General features: G+C 37.6%; 2 protein-coding genes and 10 non-coding genes across 66 annotated transcripts in view; 3 read left to right on the forward strand and 9 right to left on the reverse strand.

Annotated features, from left to right (window-relative positions):
• Nucleotides 1–7,314, forward strand: part of CEP295 (centrosomal protein 295) — a 53,152-nt gene extending 45,838 nt beyond the window's left edge. For 3 of the 6 annotated variants that reach the window (XM_072795006.1, XM_072795009.1, XM_072795010.1), the window contains 12 exons: nt 53–150; nt 680–782; nt 1,195–1,365; nt 2,170–2,309; nt 3,611–3,782; nt 4,391–5,013; nt 5,667–5,807; nt 6,371–6,443; nt 6,550–6,714; nt 6,795–6,900; nt 6,980–7,070; nt 7,155–7,314. In XM_072795006.1, coding sequence (XP_072651107.1) covers nt 53–150; nt 680–782; nt 1,195–1,365; nt 2,170–2,309; nt 3,611–3,782; nt 4,391–5,013; nt 5,667–5,807; nt 6,371–6,443; nt 6,550–6,714; nt 6,795–6,900; nt 6,980–7,070; nt 7,155–7,193 — 1,922 coding nt within the window. In that variant the 3' untranslated portion in view covers nt 7,194–7,314. The remainder of the gene's footprint in view (nt 1–52; nt 151–679; nt 783–1,194; nt 1,366–2,169; nt 2,310–3,610; nt 3,783–4,390; nt 5,014–5,666; nt 5,808–6,370; nt 6,444–6,549; nt 6,715–6,794; nt 6,901–6,979; nt 7,071–7,154) is intronic. The other 3 variants (XM_072795007.1, XM_072795008.1, XR_012015861.1) reach the window with 3 other exon arrangements.
• Nucleotides 268–347, forward strand: LOC140615641 (small nucleolar RNA U2-19). The gene has a single exon (XR_012016136.1). It is a non-coding gene; the product is annotated as a small nucleolar RNA U2-19 (small nucleolar RNA).
• LOC140615640 (small nucleolar RNA U2-30) lies at nt 523–592 on the forward strand. The gene has a single exon (XR_012016135.1). It is a non-coding gene; the product is annotated as a small nucleolar RNA U2-30 (small nucleolar RNA).
• Nucleotides 7,281–17,391, reverse strand: TAF1D (TATA-box binding protein associated factor, RNA polymerase I subunit D). Of its 50 annotated transcripts, XR_012015909.1 has the most exons (14): nt 17,243–17,391; nt 15,698–15,812; nt 14,587–14,962; nt 13,615–13,790; nt 13,050–13,110; nt 12,507–12,682; nt 11,316–11,349; nt 10,056–10,105; nt 9,805–9,839; nt 8,980–9,027; nt 8,604–8,636; nt 8,037–8,090; nt 7,628–7,669; nt 7,281–7,388 (listed from the first exon to the last, which is right to left on the reverse strand). XR_012015909.1 is itself a non-coding variant. In XM_072795015.1 (8 exons), exons 2-6 carry the CDS (start codon nt 15,733–15,735, stop codon nt 12,515–12,517), a joined length of 819 nt encoding a protein of 272 aa, XP_072651116.1. In that variant the 5' UTR covers nt 15,736–15,812; nt 17,243–17,391; the 3' UTR covers nt 7,281–10,105; nt 11,316–11,349; nt 12,507–12,514. The 50 variants fall into 50 exon arrangements, 1 of the variants encoding a protein (XP_072651116.1); XR_012015908.1 differs by lacking the exon at nt 8,037–8,090; XR_012015906.1 differs by having other exon boundaries at nt 11,316–12,682.
• LOC140615633 (small nucleolar RNA SNORA25) lies at nt 7,467–7,595 on the reverse strand. The gene has a single exon (XR_012016128.1). It is a non-coding gene; the product is annotated as a small nucleolar RNA SNORA25 (small nucleolar RNA).
• LOC140615638 (small nucleolar RNA SNORA32) lies at nt 7,881–8,006 on the reverse strand. The gene has a single exon (XR_012016133.1). It is a non-coding gene; the product is annotated as a small nucleolar RNA SNORA32 (small nucleolar RNA).
• On the reverse strand, nt 8,355–8,427 carry LOC140615631 (small nucleolar RNA Z40). The gene has a single exon (XR_012016126.1). It is a non-coding gene; the product is annotated as a small nucleolar RNA Z40 (small nucleolar RNA).
• LOC140615634 (small nucleolar RNA SNORA1) lies at nt 8,728–8,862 on the reverse strand. Its single transcript, XR_012016129.1, has one exon. It is a non-coding gene; the product is annotated as a small nucleolar RNA SNORA1 (small nucleolar RNA).
• On the reverse strand, nt 9,099–9,237 carry LOC140615632 (small nucleolar RNA SNORA8). The gene has a single exon (XR_012016127.1). It is a non-coding gene; the product is annotated as a small nucleolar RNA SNORA8 (small nucleolar RNA).
• On the reverse strand, nt 9,939–10,010 carry LOC140615644 (small nucleolar RNA SNORD5). Its single transcript, XR_012016139.1, has one exon. It is a non-coding gene; the product is annotated as a small nucleolar RNA SNORD5 (small nucleolar RNA).
• Nucleotides 10,154–10,284, reverse strand: LOC140615639 (small nucleolar RNA SNORA18). Its single transcript, XR_012016134.1, has one exon. It is a non-coding gene; the product is annotated as a small nucleolar RNA SNORA18 (small nucleolar RNA).
• Nucleotides 11,514–11,639, reverse strand: LOC140615642 (small nucleolar RNA SNORA40). Its single transcript, XR_012016137.1, has one exon. It is a non-coding gene; the product is annotated as a small nucleolar RNA SNORA40 (small nucleolar RNA).
• Nucleotides 17,392–17,431: the final 40 nt, after the last annotated feature.

Genomic DNA, 17,431 nt, shown 5'->3' on the forward strand with positions numbered 1-17,431 from the left:
AGGAATTTGACTTGTAATAATCTAAACTCTTCCCCCCTCCCTCCAATTTCAGTCAGGGTCAAGGAGACTGTGGCTGAGAATCATGCTGTATTAAGTTATGCTGTGGAGGAAGAACATACATATCTGAGTCCAGCTGTGAAGCCAGATAATGTTAGTAGTGTCTTAATGTGTACTCCATGGTTAGAGCTGTTTGGTTTCATGTTTTAGTTTATAGAAGTTGTAAAATATTGAAGTCTGTGTTCTCTGAGATCTGCTCTTACTGTAGTGGATCAATGATGAAAATAGCCAAATCTGAGCATCAGAAGACCTTCCAGTCTACCTGATGCATGATCTCTCTAGTTCTGAGAAGCAAAAGTAATTTAGAACAATAAGGGCTTATGTCTGGAGGTGTGTATGTGCGTACGTGCATGCGTGCGTGTGTGTGTGTGTGTGTGTGTGTATGTGTTTAAAGGTGACCGTGTATAACTGAGGACTTGATGAATGAGATTGGGGGGTGGGGAGGGAATCTGTGTGTAGATTTCTGAGCAATGATGAAAAGGTTTTACTACTGATCTTTACAACTATGAAGGTTTCTACACTTGATCTGAGCTCAGAGTTCATCATTACTAATGTCGCTGATTTGGGTTTTTTCTAGCTATTACTTCTTACATTGTGGTGTAACGTTCCTCTTCATTTTTAGGCTGAAACAGAAGAGATTTATCATGAGCCATTATTGTCAATAACTATTTCTACTGGAAGCTTTTTAAGTTATGAGAACACAGATCTGAGCCTTACAGATCCAGGTAATAACATCAGCATGCTTGTAAATAAATTGAAAGGCCAGCATCAGCTGAGATCAATACAGTGGTGAGCAAACACTGAGAGCTTGTCACAGTATGCTGAAAAATTGTTTCTTTAAATCTCAGAAATAAACTGTTCATGCCTGAGAGAATAGTGGACAGTATGATACTCCGTAAACATGACTGGACGTCACAGGCCTGTAGACCCACAGGGATGCTCTGTGGATCTCCAGCAACATTTTGAAAATTATCTGCTATTATCACCTTTTCCCATTCAGTGGGAATCTTTCTGAGCAGATTTCTTAGTTCCTCTGATCCCTCGTCAGTGTATCTTGGCTCTGCCTCTCTGCCAAAGTGTGTCTCTAAGGAACTTTGTGGCCAGCCATTAAGTATTTTCATTAAACTGAATTTTCAGGGTCATTTTCAGAGCATGTGGACCACAGGGAACAAGAATCTGCCACTGGTAAAGAAAAGGAAACCAATATTTTAAGTTCTATAGTTCCCTCATCACAAGTTATTTATCAACGGCAGGACTCTGGGGAAGTTCATCAACCTGTGCTGCCTGCATTGGAAAAATTTACATCTGGTAAGACACACATGCAGCAGATGATGGACAAGCACATAAATGAAGCAAATTTGATGACTGAAAAAACAGACCTGTGGGCTAAAATTATTTTGAACAGTACTTTTGTATAACTTTCCATCCTTTTAGTTCTAAAGAGTGTTTGAGCTTCGTGTTTTTATGGACTGCTGCAGCAATTATGACATAGAAAGTGGAAGACAGTTGAGGGCATTTGTGAGAGAGGGGATCTGGAACCAATTAGACTGAAGAACCTGTAGAAGAGATGAGAAAATCTTCCTCTACCAGTGCAAACTTAACTCTGACAACCAAGGCAGTATTGCCAATAGAGAATAAGAGTTCACAGATCAGACCTTGAGGCCCTAGTTTGATCATTGATTAGCTGTGAGACCATGGGCAGGTTACTTACTCCATCTTCTATTAAAAGGGGGATGTTGGAGATTAAATGAGATAATACACATGAAGCACAATTCCTGGCCCATTATAACATCCTATACAGTGAACTTTTCTTCTTTTTTTCTCCTCTGAAATCATTGATCCTAAAATGAAATAAGTAAGAATAACAAAGCTTATAGTAAAGCAGTGATCATATAGCTTCTTCTAATTAACCTCATAAGATTTTGGAGCTAGTAAAAATGGAAACTTTGTCAAAGGTTTTGGTCACTGAGAGTAGCCTTATTTTTTGAATGTGGGGTGTAATGATAGGACTTAATTGAAAGGATCTGCTGGCAGTGAAAAAATAGAAGTAATTTTGTTAAATTGCAGTTACCTAAAATTAAATTTTTTCTTTTTTTCTCAAAATTACAACAGTTGACCTTGACTTTCCAGAATTGGAACACACTTTTCCAAATTTGCATCGTCAGCTATTTAAACCCTTAGAACCACATCCAGATTTTGACATATCATCATCATACTCTGGGATTTCTCAAGACAGCAGAGACTTTTACCAGGTATATTAATGTAGATGCTTCATTGCTGTGAATTTTCAAAAATACTTTATCTTTCCTTCTGTTAGAACAGAACAATGGTTCTTAACCTTCACTGCTAATTAGAATCATGTGGAAAGCTTTTAAAACTCCCAATGTCCAGGCGGTGCCCAGGCTGTACCCAGGCCAGTTAAATCAGAGTCTCAGGCAGCCCGAGAAGGTTTAGCACCACCTTCAGCCCAGGGCGTGATGCTGGAGACCCAAGATTGAGTCCCACGTTGGGCTCCCTGCATGGAGCTTGCTTCTCCCTCTGCCTGTGTCTCTGCCTCTCTCTCTCTCTCTTTCTGTCTCTAACGAATAAATAAATAAAATCTTTAAAAAAAAAAAAAAATCAAGGTCTCTAGGAGTGCCTAGGTTATCAGGAATTTTTTTTAAGCTCCCCAAGCAATTCTAATGTGGAACCAAGATTGAAAACCAGCTGTACTAGAATTTTATCCTGTAAGCCGTATCTCCAGCGGCTTACAGGCTCATTGTATCTCCATATACAAGGAGTATAATCCATAAAAGGCTTGAGAACATTTTTATTATTATTAATTTTATGAAATTTAAAGCCTCTTCCTGTATCAGGCAGCTGATATTCAAACCTGGGTCTTTCTGCTTCCATAGCCTAACATCTCAGGCTGTCGTACATAATAGTTCCCGCTTTTCAAAAATGATCTCCTCATATTCTAAACTATCTGATTAATTTGCAGTTTGTTTTCTAAATAATTTTTTAATTTTTAAAATCCATCTATATATATCTGTGTATTTTTAAAGATTTATTTGAGAGAGAGCAGGATCCCAAGGGAAGGGGCAGAGGGAAAGGCAGATTCCTTGCTGAGCAATGAGTCTGATGCCTCGATCCCAGGACCCCAGGATCATGACCTGAGCTGAAGGCAGACAGTTAACCAAATGAGCCACCCACACCCCTAAATAATTTTTTTTTTTAATTTTTTTTTTTTTTTTTTTTTTTATGATAGTCACAGAGAGAGAGAGAGGCAGAGACATAGGCAGAGGGAGAAGCAGGCTCCATGTACCGGGAGCCCGACGTGGGATTCGATCCTGGATCTCCAGGATCGGCCCTGAGCCAAAGGCAGGCGCTAAACCGCTGCACCACCCAGGGATCCCAATTTTTTTAAGTCTCTTTCATATTAACTGAAATGGAAGAATTGGGTTTAAATAGCAAATTATTGTGAAAGTTATGTGGTTATTAAGGTATCATAGGAACAGGATTATTGACTCAATTGATAATACATAATCCATATTCTCTATTGTTTTTCCATCAGAACTCAGATTCTTCATGTGAAAGCCACCATGCTGTTCTATCATCCAAAAGTACTGTTTCCTTTACAGCACTGAGGAGAACCAGCCTGAATTCTTCTAATATAAGCTTGAACCAGCAGCCTGATCCTCACTTGGCTCATGCTGCAGCTCAGATTTTTGCTACAGATACTGAGGGTATGATTAAGTTTATAATCTATTTTCCTTGGAAATTGTGCCTATCAGCTCCTGGTGTGTCTCTGCTCCTGTCCTCACCCATCTCCAGTGTTACAACTTCTGTCTCTCTGTGTATTCATCTCGATAACAGAAATAATAATGCTGTTTGCATCTTACAGTTCTGAACTTGATAAAATAAAAAGCAAAAGTGCTGCCTCTTGTTACTCAACTTCCTTACCTCAACCCTTATGGTTAAGTTTTAAGTATCCTTCTAAAACTTCTTGTACAGATTTTATATATACACACATATATGTACATATTTTTCGAAACATGTACATTTTAGTTTAAGTTCTATTATTAAAATCAAAATTCTTAGGGAAGAATCCTCATCATGTCTAACAACTATATTTTCTTTATTAGACTAGGAGAAGATAACATGGTGGGAGCGGTAGTTATTTGAAAATCACTGTGACCATCCTCTTAGTTTTTTATTCATGTATACATACATCAGCTTTCACTCCTCAAATTGTAGGAAGTAATCTTATTTCATTACTTGCAATTTAGTCAACTATCAGAGATTGTATCTGTATCCAGATTTCACATCCTGTAATTATGATTATTTCTTGCAGGATCTGAACAATCTTTTCAACAGCTTCTGCCAGAATTTTCTTCACAGGAGGGGAGTCAGCATGCTGATCTACCAGTTATTTTTAGCATTGAAGCAAGAGATTCTTCCCAAAGCATGGAAAATCACTACTCTGAAATAATGCAAAATAAGAAAAAAAGTGTTCATTTCCAGCTTTCTGTAGGAAATGTGCAGAATTCAGTCTTCAGTTCCTCTGATGAAGTTAATGTATTTCTTCCCTTAAGTCAACAGCATAGCACTCCATGTGGGTCTACCTCTAGTGAGTGCTCAATAAAAACCCAACCAGAAGGCAGAAAAGAAAGACTGGATTTTGAAGAACTATCAGAAAGAGGGATTGATACAATGTTAGAAAGTCGGGGATTCAGTGGAAACAAAAATGAACCCCATGAGGTTTTAAATATAAAATCACATGTGGAAGAAATTGATTGTCCCTACAGAACAGTGGAGATGGGAACTTCAGTCCAGGCACCATATTCTATTCAGAATGAAAAATATTTTGAGAACTCAACTAAGGCAGAAACTCCAAAAATCAAAAATCTTTCTCAAGTAGCACAATCAGAGCTTGCTTTAAGTTCTGGATCATTACAGAGCTCTATTCCAGTGTGGGTAAGTGAAATCTGTTGTATGTAAATAAATTCATTTCCAGGAAAGACTTTTGAAACAAAATTCAAGGGAAGCAATAAAGCAACTTGTTAACACTCCTGCTCCCAGTGGACACACCCATCTTCAAGCAGCTTGGCCTGTGCTTCAGCCTCTTTGCACTGCATTGGATTAATGTGCTTGGTTTCAACTAGTCGCCTGAATATGCTTTTTACCTTCTAGTATTGTTTGCCCTTTCACAGATAAACAGAGGATAGAAATTATATTGAGACCAACAAGAGTGACCTCTAGGCCACAGAGGTGGCCTTTTTGCAGTTTTTGTTCAGTAATTAAATTCCCTCTAAAAATGTAGTCTTGCAGCAGTGGCCTCTGTGTGGCTGCAGCCCACCAGCTACTGCTCTCATTAGATAGGTTACCCTCACAGGTTCTGCAGAGCCCCACCAATCTGCATTTGTAGTATCTGCATAGCCCTACAGTAAAGCATTTGGGCTTATAATAATCATTGCACGTATCCCCAAAGTCTTAATTATTTCTAAAAAGGGGGTGGGAGAGGCACCACCTTGGTCTTCAGAGACCTTCCTCTGTAACCTGTATTTTTACATTTCTAATGTCTTAAGGCTGTTTTTGGATACGGTTTCCTTTTGAATTTTATTGCACAGGAGACAGAGTCTGGCCATGGTATAATGGAAGAACCAGAGCTTACATTAGTAAGCACCAGTGATATCAGTATTGCTGAAATGGATTTTGCAAACTTAACCCTTGAAGAAAAGGAAGGAAATGAGGCAAAAAGCAATTCTCAGGTAAATTTTAGAGCTCCCTTTAATATGAACACACCTCATTTATACAGCAACCTATAGCTGAGAATAAGGAAACAAGTTTTTTCCACATGGCATTTTTTACATTTTTGCTTGCAGACAGTATCTTTCCCTTATTAAGTGCAAATGCAATCAACTACAAAGTGAACAGGAAAAGGGGACAGGCTCTTAAACTGCCCAATAGCACTGTTCTGTGCCACTTAATAATAGTCCTAAAGACATTTATCTTATGCTATAGACTTCATCTCAGAACTTGGAAGGGTTGGGACTCATGAATGAACGGATTCAATAAAAGATGAATTTGTTCCAAAAATGTTCTAAGGCAGCAGAGCTCTGGAAGATAGGCAGTGAAGGCAGTAGAACAGGAGATAAAGTCTGTTGGACATGGGATTAAGAGTAGGCACTCATCTACCTCCCCCTAAGACCTCATCTTTGTCTACCAAAGGGAACCAGGGGTTTGAAACTATTAAAGGTCTAGAACCTATGCTTGTGATTCTGTTCAATGAGGTGAACAGTGCTAAATTTATCTACAATTTTTTTGCAATTAGGTGAGTACAGCAACCTCAGATTACCCAGACTTATCAGAACACCACTTGGAGGAGCCAGTAATCCTGTGCGCAGGTATGCCTTAGGGGGTCTGAGATGCTTAGTGTTAACAGAGGGGCCAGCGGGAGTTCCCTATTCAGTTCCAGTGTCCACATTGCCCACAATCTTTTTTTTAAAACAGAAACCCCTCCAAACATCACAGCTCTTCCTGGGAGCTTACAAGAAGCATTTTTAAAGAGGAAAAAGCCATTTATGGAGAGATCCTCCCAGAGACAGAAAGAAATAAAGAATAAATTTCGTGTTTCTGAAAATTCTCAAATCAAAACAGTTAAGGAGAAACCTATAGGTATGTTCCACACCACCTCCATCAGTTCTCAAGAGAATGTAGCATTGCAATGTTTGCCAAGTCCCTTGTTCTCTGCTCAGGCTCAGCTGTGAGTCGCCTGAAGGGTGTGAATAAGATTAAGGTTAGAGTGTCACTTCCTGAAGACAGAAAGACTGCACAAGCCCTCATGCATCAAAGAGCCCTAAGGTAGAGGTGTATGTATGTGTGTATGAATAGTAATTCACATTCCTAAGGTGTGTGTCCTAAATTTGTGAACTTTTTACAGTCAGTTAGCTGAAGTCAAACAGAAAAGGGAAGAGAAAGCAAAGCAAGATGCATATGCCCAAAACAGAGCAAGGGCAAAAGAATTTCATAAGGTGAGCTAGGTCCTCTACAGGTATTTTTCCACGTCTAGGGTATACTGCAGCTGTTAACTGCATTTAATTTTTGTTCCTCTACAGAAAACACTAGAGAGACTTCGAGCCAAAAATACGTGCTGACTTTCTACTAAAGGTGTAAAGTTTTTTTTTAAATTATGTATGGTATAGGCAAAATTATTTAAAATTAATAAATTTTTATTTAAGATATTTGACAAAGTTAATAAAATTTTTATTTAAGATATTTGACATGTGATTCCTTCTGCCGCCAATCACCATAGTTCCACCAAAGCCAGAGTGATGATCTTCAAAATAGCACTGAGGACGAAAGCAGACACTGGTTAAATTTGGGAGTCATTTCTTAATCCCACTTGACTAGTCATAGAAGCAGCTAAATCCTGTATCTCCTCAGGAAAAAACATAGCACTATTGAGTAACTATTACATCCTATGGAGAACTCCAATATTTGGTCACAGCGTTAAGAGCTCTTGGTTTTAGTCCCACAAGCCCTCTTTGAAATGACCTACTGCAAGGTATTTTTTCAAATGTGCACATACCTTTTAAAACAAACTTTTGTTCAATCCACAGCTGTCACTGTCCTATGTAACAGGAACATGCATGATTGTTAACAGAAGGATTAAGCAAAAGACATCTGCAAGAGTAGAGATCTAGGCATGCACTGTTCAATAAACTAGCCATGTAATCAGATGAGAATTTGAAATATAGCTACTACCAAATCACATTATGGCCTGTGTTAATTTGTACTGGACAATGCTGATCTAGGCAGTGGAAACAGAATGAGGTTGGTAAAAATGTTCCCAATAGGCTGAATGCTAGCAAACTAGCAAAAAGGAAGAAAACCTAACGGGAAAATTTTTTTATGGTCATGTCCACAGCAAATGAGAAACTGCATTCTCAAAGCCTTGGTAATGACCATTATATGGTTAAAATACAGAATAAACTTGCCAGAGGTCTTCTCGGATCTCCACTTGAATATGGACATACTTCAAAAACTCCCCACTATGGAAAATTTTAAAGTTTAAATTTTTCAAAATGCAGTTAATTACATACAGGTTCCAAAGTATCCCAAAACTCAGTTCTGTATTACTTATGTGCTGAAAATTCCACACTAAAAATTACAGTTGGAATAATTGTTTAATTCAGTTCATTTAAATGTGGGAACAAATTAAGACTATCTACATCTGCATTCATACCCTGACACAAAACGCCCTGTAATAATTAACACCAAAAGTAGCTATTCATGGTTAACTTTTACATTTAGATGGATGTTCAGAAAGGCTACTTTCATTCAGCCCATTCAGAGCAGTTGAACATTTTGCCTGTCATCATAACATCACAAATCACTGGTAACCATATAAACACTCACTGTGTCCTTTTAATAACATCTAGGTTTTGTTTTGTTTTTTTTTTAAAGTGGTGAGATAATGAACCACTAGAATTAGCTGCTGCAAAATTAAGTAAGTAAATGGATTCCATCTCCTATAACAAAGGGCTTTTGAAGGGAAATCTCACCTGTAATCTTTGAGGTCCAATTTCTTTAGAGCCCTAGAAAATTGCAGACGTACAGATTGCTATTTTGGCAAATGACCTAAAATACTGAAAGGTCTCACTTCTACTCTACCCCATGAGCCTAACAAAATGTTACAGGCCTCATTGTCACCACAGCAATAAACTTACTGTGATGGAAGCATAACCTGTGTCTCAATGTAGCCACATTAACAATTTCTGGACACCATGAAGGACAGTGCCCATTACCATCTAGAATGAGGCTTTATAAAAATTCTCAAGTTTATAATCTATACAAAGGCTTCTACATCTTTATAGAAGTCCTGCTGTTTTCCCAACCAAAAGAAAGCAGCCACTAGAAGCAAGAGATAGAAAGCCTTACCCATTTAGGGTCTAAATAGATAAATGATCTTCCTGGTTCTCAAACATCCTAGAAAAAGAGAAGCATTAGTTCCTCTTGAAGAGTACCTCAAAACTGAACATAATGAAAAACTATAGGAATACTGTTTCAATAAAAATACCAGGTTTAACATGCACGAAGCCAAGAAAACCAACGATGCCAGATACTGAATTTCTATTGCACTGTCTTTTGAACACCCAGCAGGACCTGAGCTGCTAAGTGCAGATACCATGCAGTGCAATCCTGACTAAACTGTAAACCCCTCTACCTCAAGACTGCAATGCTACTACCTGAGAAACTTCAAGAAACTTTAGTTCTTATAAAGTATTTTGACCTTTATTCCTAATTATCATTCCATCTTATGTGCATCTTAATTTGTAAACCTAGTTCCTGTTATCTTTCCTATCTTTATATAATGTACATACAGAACTATTAAGTCAAATCACTAGAAGAAATCATGCATTAGAAATCAGGATCACAGTTGCTCAGATTGCTATTAGGCAAAATAAGAAAATCCAATATATCCCTATTTGCAACGTATCCAGATATTCATTATTAGGATGAACCACAAAACTTGCTTAATAAAGATTCAAAGAGAGGGGCATTTTCATGTTATTCTCTATACATAAGCAGTCTTTTCAGTTTGTCCAATTCTGTATAAGATCTAGATACTTCTGTTGCATATCAAATTAACTCCTGCATAACACTAGACTATGCTACTCACTTGTTACTTTTTCAGAACTTTTGGATCCTTAATAAACTTCAACAGAAAAAAAAATTTCAACAGAAATTATACATTCCACCTACCTCTAAACATGAATGAGTTCAAATCGTATTCACCCCTAAAGATAAAATACCAAATAAAAGATTAAAGACAATTTAAGTTTGATTAAAATCTAAAAATATGTTAGTATCCAAATTATTTTTTTAGCTATGATCAGCTCTGTCAGAATTAAGTTTTAGTTCATGTCTGTATCATTCAGCAGTTGAACAGTTAAATTCATCATGTGAACTGTAATGGTACCCCAAAGATTACACTGTCCCCAATGAAAACTTACCTAAACTATCACACCCTAGAACTGTACAGATTGTTGGGATACGCCAATACCTAAGATTTAAAAGATGCGATTAGGTCTTTCACAGAGTTTTAGCAGATAGATGTCTTGTAGTTCTTTCCCACAGATCTAACATATAGTTCTGTGAATAAAGGAAACCACACATATACTCTATGAGGCGTTTCCAACGATGTAGGTCTACAGAAAAAGCCCCATCGGGATAGACCTCAAACCCTTTACATTTTTTAAAGATTCTACAACAAAAATAACTGTGATCTGCTCTGAGTTCGAAATTGTACAAGAAGCCAAGCACCATCCACTGATGACAAATTTAAAGAAATCATTCCATAAACTAATTACATAAGGATTTTTTTAAATGTTTACAGAAAGGAGTCTGAGTCTGTACGGAGATGGAACACCAAGTACTAAAGGTGAAGTACCAAGTAGTTACTATAGAGAACCAACAAAGGAAAAAGATTTCCACATCTTAAAGTCTTGATTTTGCAAACTCTACTAACATCATGTTTTATCTAGAACATTCCAGATTATACCAATTTAATTTTCTGCCTCATCTGAGAGCTATAGTTATTTGATATCACTTATTAAAAATACAGGAAAATATTAATGTGGCTGTATTTATGTTTTTCCCATTTAGGAAGTTATTGGAAGATAAATTGAGTGCTTTCTAATTAACCTTTGCATCATTCAGATTTAGGAAATCTTGTGTCCTCTATCATTTCTAACATCACACTATTAAATCCTACACTTCATTTTAGATGATGCATTAGTTTTATTTTTTTGATGCATTAGTTTTAAAATAAAATAAATGCATAAAACAGGTATCCAGTATTCTGATTTCTATAAACTTAATTCATAGACACCTTTTCCTGCAAGTAAACTGAAGCTTGCACTTATCACTAGAAAATGTGTGAACCCTAAAATTCATTTTTCTGGAATCATGTTATAAACAGAAATTTAAAACTGGAAAAATGTCTTTCAGGAATGAAACCTGTGGAAGGGGGATCCCTGGGTAGCTCAGCGGTTTAGCACCTGCTTTCAGCCCAGAGCGTGATCCTGGAGTCCGGGGATCGAATCCCACATCAGGCTCCCTGCATGGAGCCTGCTTCTCCCTATGCCTATGTCTCTCATGAATAAATAAAATATTAAAAAAAAAAAAAAAAAAACTGTGGAGGTTTTAGGTTGTCTGACAAAGTACATTTAAACAAATGCGATACAAAAGCTCACCTAAAGCATAAGACATACCTTTAAGTCCAGACACTGTTTTCAAGTGAAAAGCCTAAAAAAAGAAGGCATCTTTGTTTCATGTCAATGTTAAAATTAGAATACCAATTCAACATAGTTGACATTAACCTTTTATCTATGCCATTAGTAGTTCTACAGCCTAGGAACTACCTTCAGTTTGTCAATACCCCTACCATCACTTTAATCTGTTTGAGGGATGTTGTTCCTTCTTATCTGTATCAAAACTCATACTGAGCCATGAGTTCTGGGTTGCAAAAGAGGATTTATTTTTTGCACTTAGTCTAAGTCTTTGTTCACAGCTAAACAAAAACATGTACAAGTGCGATCCTAAAATACCTAGACATTTAGTGGCATAATTTAATTAGCAATATACAGTAGTGATAAGAAAGTAGTAGTTGAGATAGTCTAACTAGTTCTTATAAGTTAAGTGCTTATTACAGTACTATACATTCGACTCTAAAGGTCTCTGTTGTCTGAATAACCGTGATCAAAATGGTCTCAGTCGTGCCTGCCTGGCTCAGGTCATGATCCTGGGAGTCCTGGGATTGGACCCTGTGTCAGATTCCCTGCTCGGTAAGGAATCTGCTTCTCCCCACGTTCATGCTCTTACTCTAATAAGTAAAATGTTAAAACAAACAAACAAAACATAAAAGGCTTTAAGTACTTGGAGGAATCGATTGTTGTGGTTGTTTGTCCATCATTAGTGATTACCATAATAAAGGTTTCCAGGATTACAGTCTCTAATTTCTTTAATTTGAATGCTCAAATATCCTTCCATTTACAACAGATTGAAAGAAGTCACTGTAAATTATAAGAATTTTTAAAATGCTTACAAAGAATGAGTCTGTATGGAGATAAAGACCAAGTATTAAAGTAGCAAGTAGCTACTATAGAACCACAAAGGAAAAAACTTCCATATCTTAAAGTCTGGATTTTTGCAAACTCTGAAATAAATAAATATAGACAAAACAGTAAGATCTTCTACTTATTATTTGGTGCTAGGCAAGTCTCAATTTTTTCTACATGTATAATTTCACTGTTTTAAAATATTTTTTCTAATAATTCTTTTGTAGGAGTTTCATAAACTTGTTCAGAGATTTTTTTCTCCTTAACCAGGTTCTATCACTACACCAACATAGGTAATTTGCATCTATCACCTTTACTTTCTATGAAAAGTTGTTTCCCATTTACCTTAATATTCATATTCCTATCTCTTCCTTTTCAGACCATTCTATCCTCTGTCCCATGTTTTTGGATTTTGATGCTCTCTTTTTAGACGAAGCAGCTTCTTCAGTATATTCCTCTTGTCCTAAATACAGACTCATTTTCTTTGGTATTTCAGAACTTACTATGAATTCATTATTGTCCTGCATAAAAAAGATCAGTATTAATTACTAAATTTTACTGCTTTAGTAGTTACACATTAACAACTCTAGGTGACTTAAATCACTTGGTGACTAAGACCTGATGTTAAAAACCTAAATTCAGCTTATTTTTTCATTAGAAAATCCTAATTAGACATCCTAACAGCAAAACTTAACCTATTAACTTATTAACACTACTGAAAAGCCTGTGTTCTCATCAAGTATCCAAATAACCCCTATTTTTATTTTTACATTCCCTGCAACAAATCCATGGCACCTTTCAAGAACTAAATTCAGACAATAATGGATTAGATTATTCCCACAGAACTGCTATCCTCCAAAAATGAAATGGGACAAAAATGTCACTTACCACCAATTTGATATCACATCCATCATCATGTTCAAGAGTTGTTGCAGCCTCTTCCACTGTTCTGTAACATTAAAATATATCTTCACTCATCTGACAAAATATTCTACAACCCAATTAGTAGTATACAGTCCTAATATACAATTGAAGCAGCAATACTAGTAAGGAGAATAATTATGTTGTCATGTATATAACATCCCAAAATAGATGGCTCAAGCACCAAGCTCAACTACAGCCCACATGGCTTACTGTATGTGCTCACATCACGATTCAAGTACAGACAAATCCCTAACAGTATGGAACAATTAGCATTCAAATTTATTTTTCTTTTTAAAGATTTTATGTATTCATGACACAGAGAGACAGGCACAGACATAGGCCGAGGGAAAAGCAGGCTCCCCACAGGAACCGAATGTGGGGCTCAATCCCCAGACCCCAGGATCAGAATCTGAGCCAAAGGCAGATGCTCAACCACTGAGTCACCCAGGTGCGCCAACATTCAAATTTAAAAACAGATTTAATTCAATAAAATCTAGACCAACAAAATATGTCACATGATTAAACTTACTCTGACTCTTCAATAGGAGAGAGAGATCCATCATCATCCAAGTATTTGTATCTACGACTGTCAAAATCTTCCCTTTCTAAATCTTCACCAACATTCATTTGTTTCAAGGATTCCTTGAGATAGTATTCATACTTCAATTTTTCAAGGTAGTTGAAAAATCCTCTTGCCACCGCTTGCTGAATATCAAACAGTTTTAATAGTCTTACAAAATATAAAATTTTCTCTCATGTCTCAAGATCACCAAACTCTGTAAGTGATCTTAATTTACTCGCTCTTCCATATGTGGGTCACATATACCAGATGCTGGTTGTAAAAGGAATCCACTATCTACCCAGCACATTACCAAATTTATCTAAATTGGTATACCAAGAAAAACTAAGCACAAATCTGGTTTGGGAATTTCTAAAAACATTTTCAATGCAAACAAATCTTTAATGTTCATATAATCAGCTTAAAACATAAAAGGCTAGAGAGTATTCTTTGAAATCACCAATTCTAGAGCAAATGTTATAAACTATGCAAGCATTTAACTCAAATACTTGAATTTACTGCTAAGTTATGAGGCAATTCTGTCAAAAATCGAATATTCAGTATAAGATGACCTCTACTAAAGCCACTGCACATGGAAGATATGGGTGGGTTTGACTTAGGTTACTATAGAACACCTGGAATCACTTGAGTTTGAGGGATGTTTATAATGACCTGATGAGACCAAGGGATTTTATATAAACAGCCTTGAGGCACCTCATATATGGGTATATTCACTGAATATACCAGCTAACAATCCACCCAGAAACCCAGGTGAAGTCTGTGCTAAAGGATGGGTTGGTCTTGAAGTGGCAGTTAAGTCACTACAGAAGAATATTATCAAAGTCACAGATTCAATTTTTGGCATACCTAAACTCTTAAAGTGGCCAACAAGTCAGATTAGACTTTTAGCTATGTGTATCTACATATAAAATACTGACTCACCTCAAAGCTTAAAATCTTTCTCCATGGTAATGGCTTTTTTACATTCTCAGATTCTAAAAATGGGAACCCAGATCCTTTGTCTTTAACTTGTTTCTTATTTATTTGGGAGCGTCTAGTGGTTTTTCTTCCTTCTGGTCTTCCCCTTGGTCTTTCTTTTGGCTTATATTTCCTCTTTTTACGTTTCTTTTTTTTGAATCTTTCAAAAATAGCTTTTAAAGTCAGTGGTCTTGGTTCAAAAGAGGAGTCACTAGATGAATCCCTTGCTTCAACACCTCCAGATGAACGAACAAACTTTCTAATAGGGTTTCTTTGCCCCTGTTTTGGTGAGTAAGGGACACACTGAGTCTTAAATAAGCTGCTACCAGAAGAATTATCACTAGGAAAAAAAAGGGGGAAAATTAATTGCACCCTTTTATATTACCAAATGCTTATTACCATAATGTAGTTTTCTCCCACAGACCAAAAGCAGGAAAACATGTTCAGAATAATTTTTAAAAATATGGGCTCAGTACTAACTAAGCCAACTCCTTAGTTCTGGCTACTTAAAATAGTAACACCATGTGCCATATGCCATAGCACTTACCAAAAAATGATCTTCCAAGAGAAATAATGTTAACTTTAATTTCCAAAGACAGTCTTGTTTACTGCTAGAGCTTGCTTGATATAATGCAAGAGTAGCCTAGCAGATAGATTCTGACTTGAAAACAGGAGGAATGCTGATTTGATTTCCCAGTAACTAGGTATTTCCATCATGTATATATTACCTGCGACCACTATTATAATGTGCATTATCACCAGTTGATTTTTAAGCAATATTCCCCACTGATGTCCATTTTCCTGTTTTAAGATTAGGAGTGATTTAGTCAGAAAGAGAGATCAAATTAGCCCAGAGAATATTCTTCTGTTTCCCTGGGTTAAGAACGTGTCCTACTGTTAACTATATAAATAAACTGAAGACCTGTGTAAAACTGAAGACCTTCCTTTTCTTTCCTAATTCTTGAAAAACATCTTTACTGCTTACCCAGTAATACAAAGGTTATCGTCAAATTTAGTCAGTTTTGCAGTAAAAAAATCTAGTGGTGGTGGTGAATTAAAAAAAAAAGGCACTTACCTTTCATTGTCAATTTCTACAGCTGAATTAGATGCCATTATAGGTTGAGAAAATTCGTTACTTATTCTCCCAAGTCCTCTCCAAATTGTATTCACCACTTGTTTGCTTCAGAGTTCTGAAAATTCAGTAAATGTAGTCTCTGAACAAATGCCAACAGAATCAGCTAGCATCCCAGTAATACAAAATTTAATGTAGTTGTATTATGCCATTTTATGTAAATTAAGGCAAAATTATATACAAAGCCCATAACATTTTTACATAAGAATTATCATTTTGCAATCAAATTCTAAAATCTGGAAATTGAATTGCTTCCCTATTTCAGTTGTCTTCTAAATCTATCCAGTGGATTAAGATTCCAGAACGATACTGTCATTTCCATAAAGAGTATTAAACATCTTCTCATAAAACAAAATGTAATTTTACTAACCATGTATGTACAAGTATTCACGTACAATTAATGGCCAAAGGCAGCAGCAGACGTAAACTCCTTGGAATAACTCAAAGCCAGAAGGCAGTGTTGCCTCAGCATACCAGGAAAAATAATTACGATTTACCACCTCAATCAAAAATCCTGGATATCCATTTGTAGCCTCTTCTCATTCACCCTATGCACGATTCATCAATGTCACCGTGCAACCTCTTCCTTGGCATATTACTTTTTAAGTCCTGAATTCTCAAACTTTTCAGTGTAATGCTCACAGACCACACAATGGTGCCCTATGTTTCCCTTTTCAAAATCTCCTTGGGAGATCTTAAGAGTAATGGGCAAAAAAAACCCCAAAGAAGTCTTGTTTCACTACCGCATCTCCCTTATAGAGGATGCCGGCGTTCTTCCGTTTTTGTGTTTAGTCTTTAGTACGCTTGAGAAGGACAAGTGAGTGATGAAGAAAGAAACCCTAGGATAAAAGGGCAAAATACCTCAAATACGGAAAAACATCAAGGTCAACGCAAATCTTGGAGATTTGCAAACTGTCCGACGGACTCACAGTAATCTTAGGATTGGTTGGTAGTGTTTTAAAATGCAAAGATCTAAGAATTAATGAGATAAATGCTCAAACACGAAATTTAACAAATATCGGGGGCAATGGCACTGATGGTATACTGGAGGTTAGATCTGTCTTCCTATTGCTGATCTTTAAGACAGATCGCATTATTACAACACAGTTGACTCAAAAACCGTTTTCCCGGAAACCGTTCACAAAACATTCCCCAAGAAACGCGCCTTATTCCAAGACCCGGCAGGAGGCCACGTGTACCTGTCCGTAGTCCCGACCACCTGCATCCCGACCCTAGGCAGCACGCCCATCACCCTGGGGCCTGCCCTCGGCGGCTCCAGCGTCCGGAGCAGCGCAGGGCCCCTGCCTAGCTCACCAGCCCGACGGTCGGGTCTTCCTCCCCACCCACCCCGGCCAACGGCCTGCGCCTCAAGCGCCGGCGCAGCACGGGCCTCTGCGGCGTAGTCGCGCCTCGCAACCCTGGCCTCGGAGGCCCGCATTCAGCACCCCCAACCCGTCCCGAGCACCCCAACGCGCCACGACCGCCTACCTCAACGACCACGCGGAAGGAAAGGAAGGCCTTCCCCGCGACCCAGCTAATAGTGGGCCCGAAATCTCGCGAGAACAATCGGACGCCGCGAGGATCGTGAAAAATGGGAGGAGGCGAGGCCCGGGGCGCCATTTTGGCGTTGCGGGGGCGGGGCGAGCGGCGGGGGGCGGGGCCTGAGCGCCGTCAGGA

Source organism: Canis lupus, chromosome 23 (genome assembly GCF_048164855.1).
Source record: "Canis lupus baileyi chromosome 23, mCanLup2.hap1, whole genome shotgun sequence".
In the NCBI taxonomy this organism is placed as follows: Eukaryota; Metazoa; Chordata; class Mammalia; order Carnivora; family Canidae; genus Canis; species Canis lupus.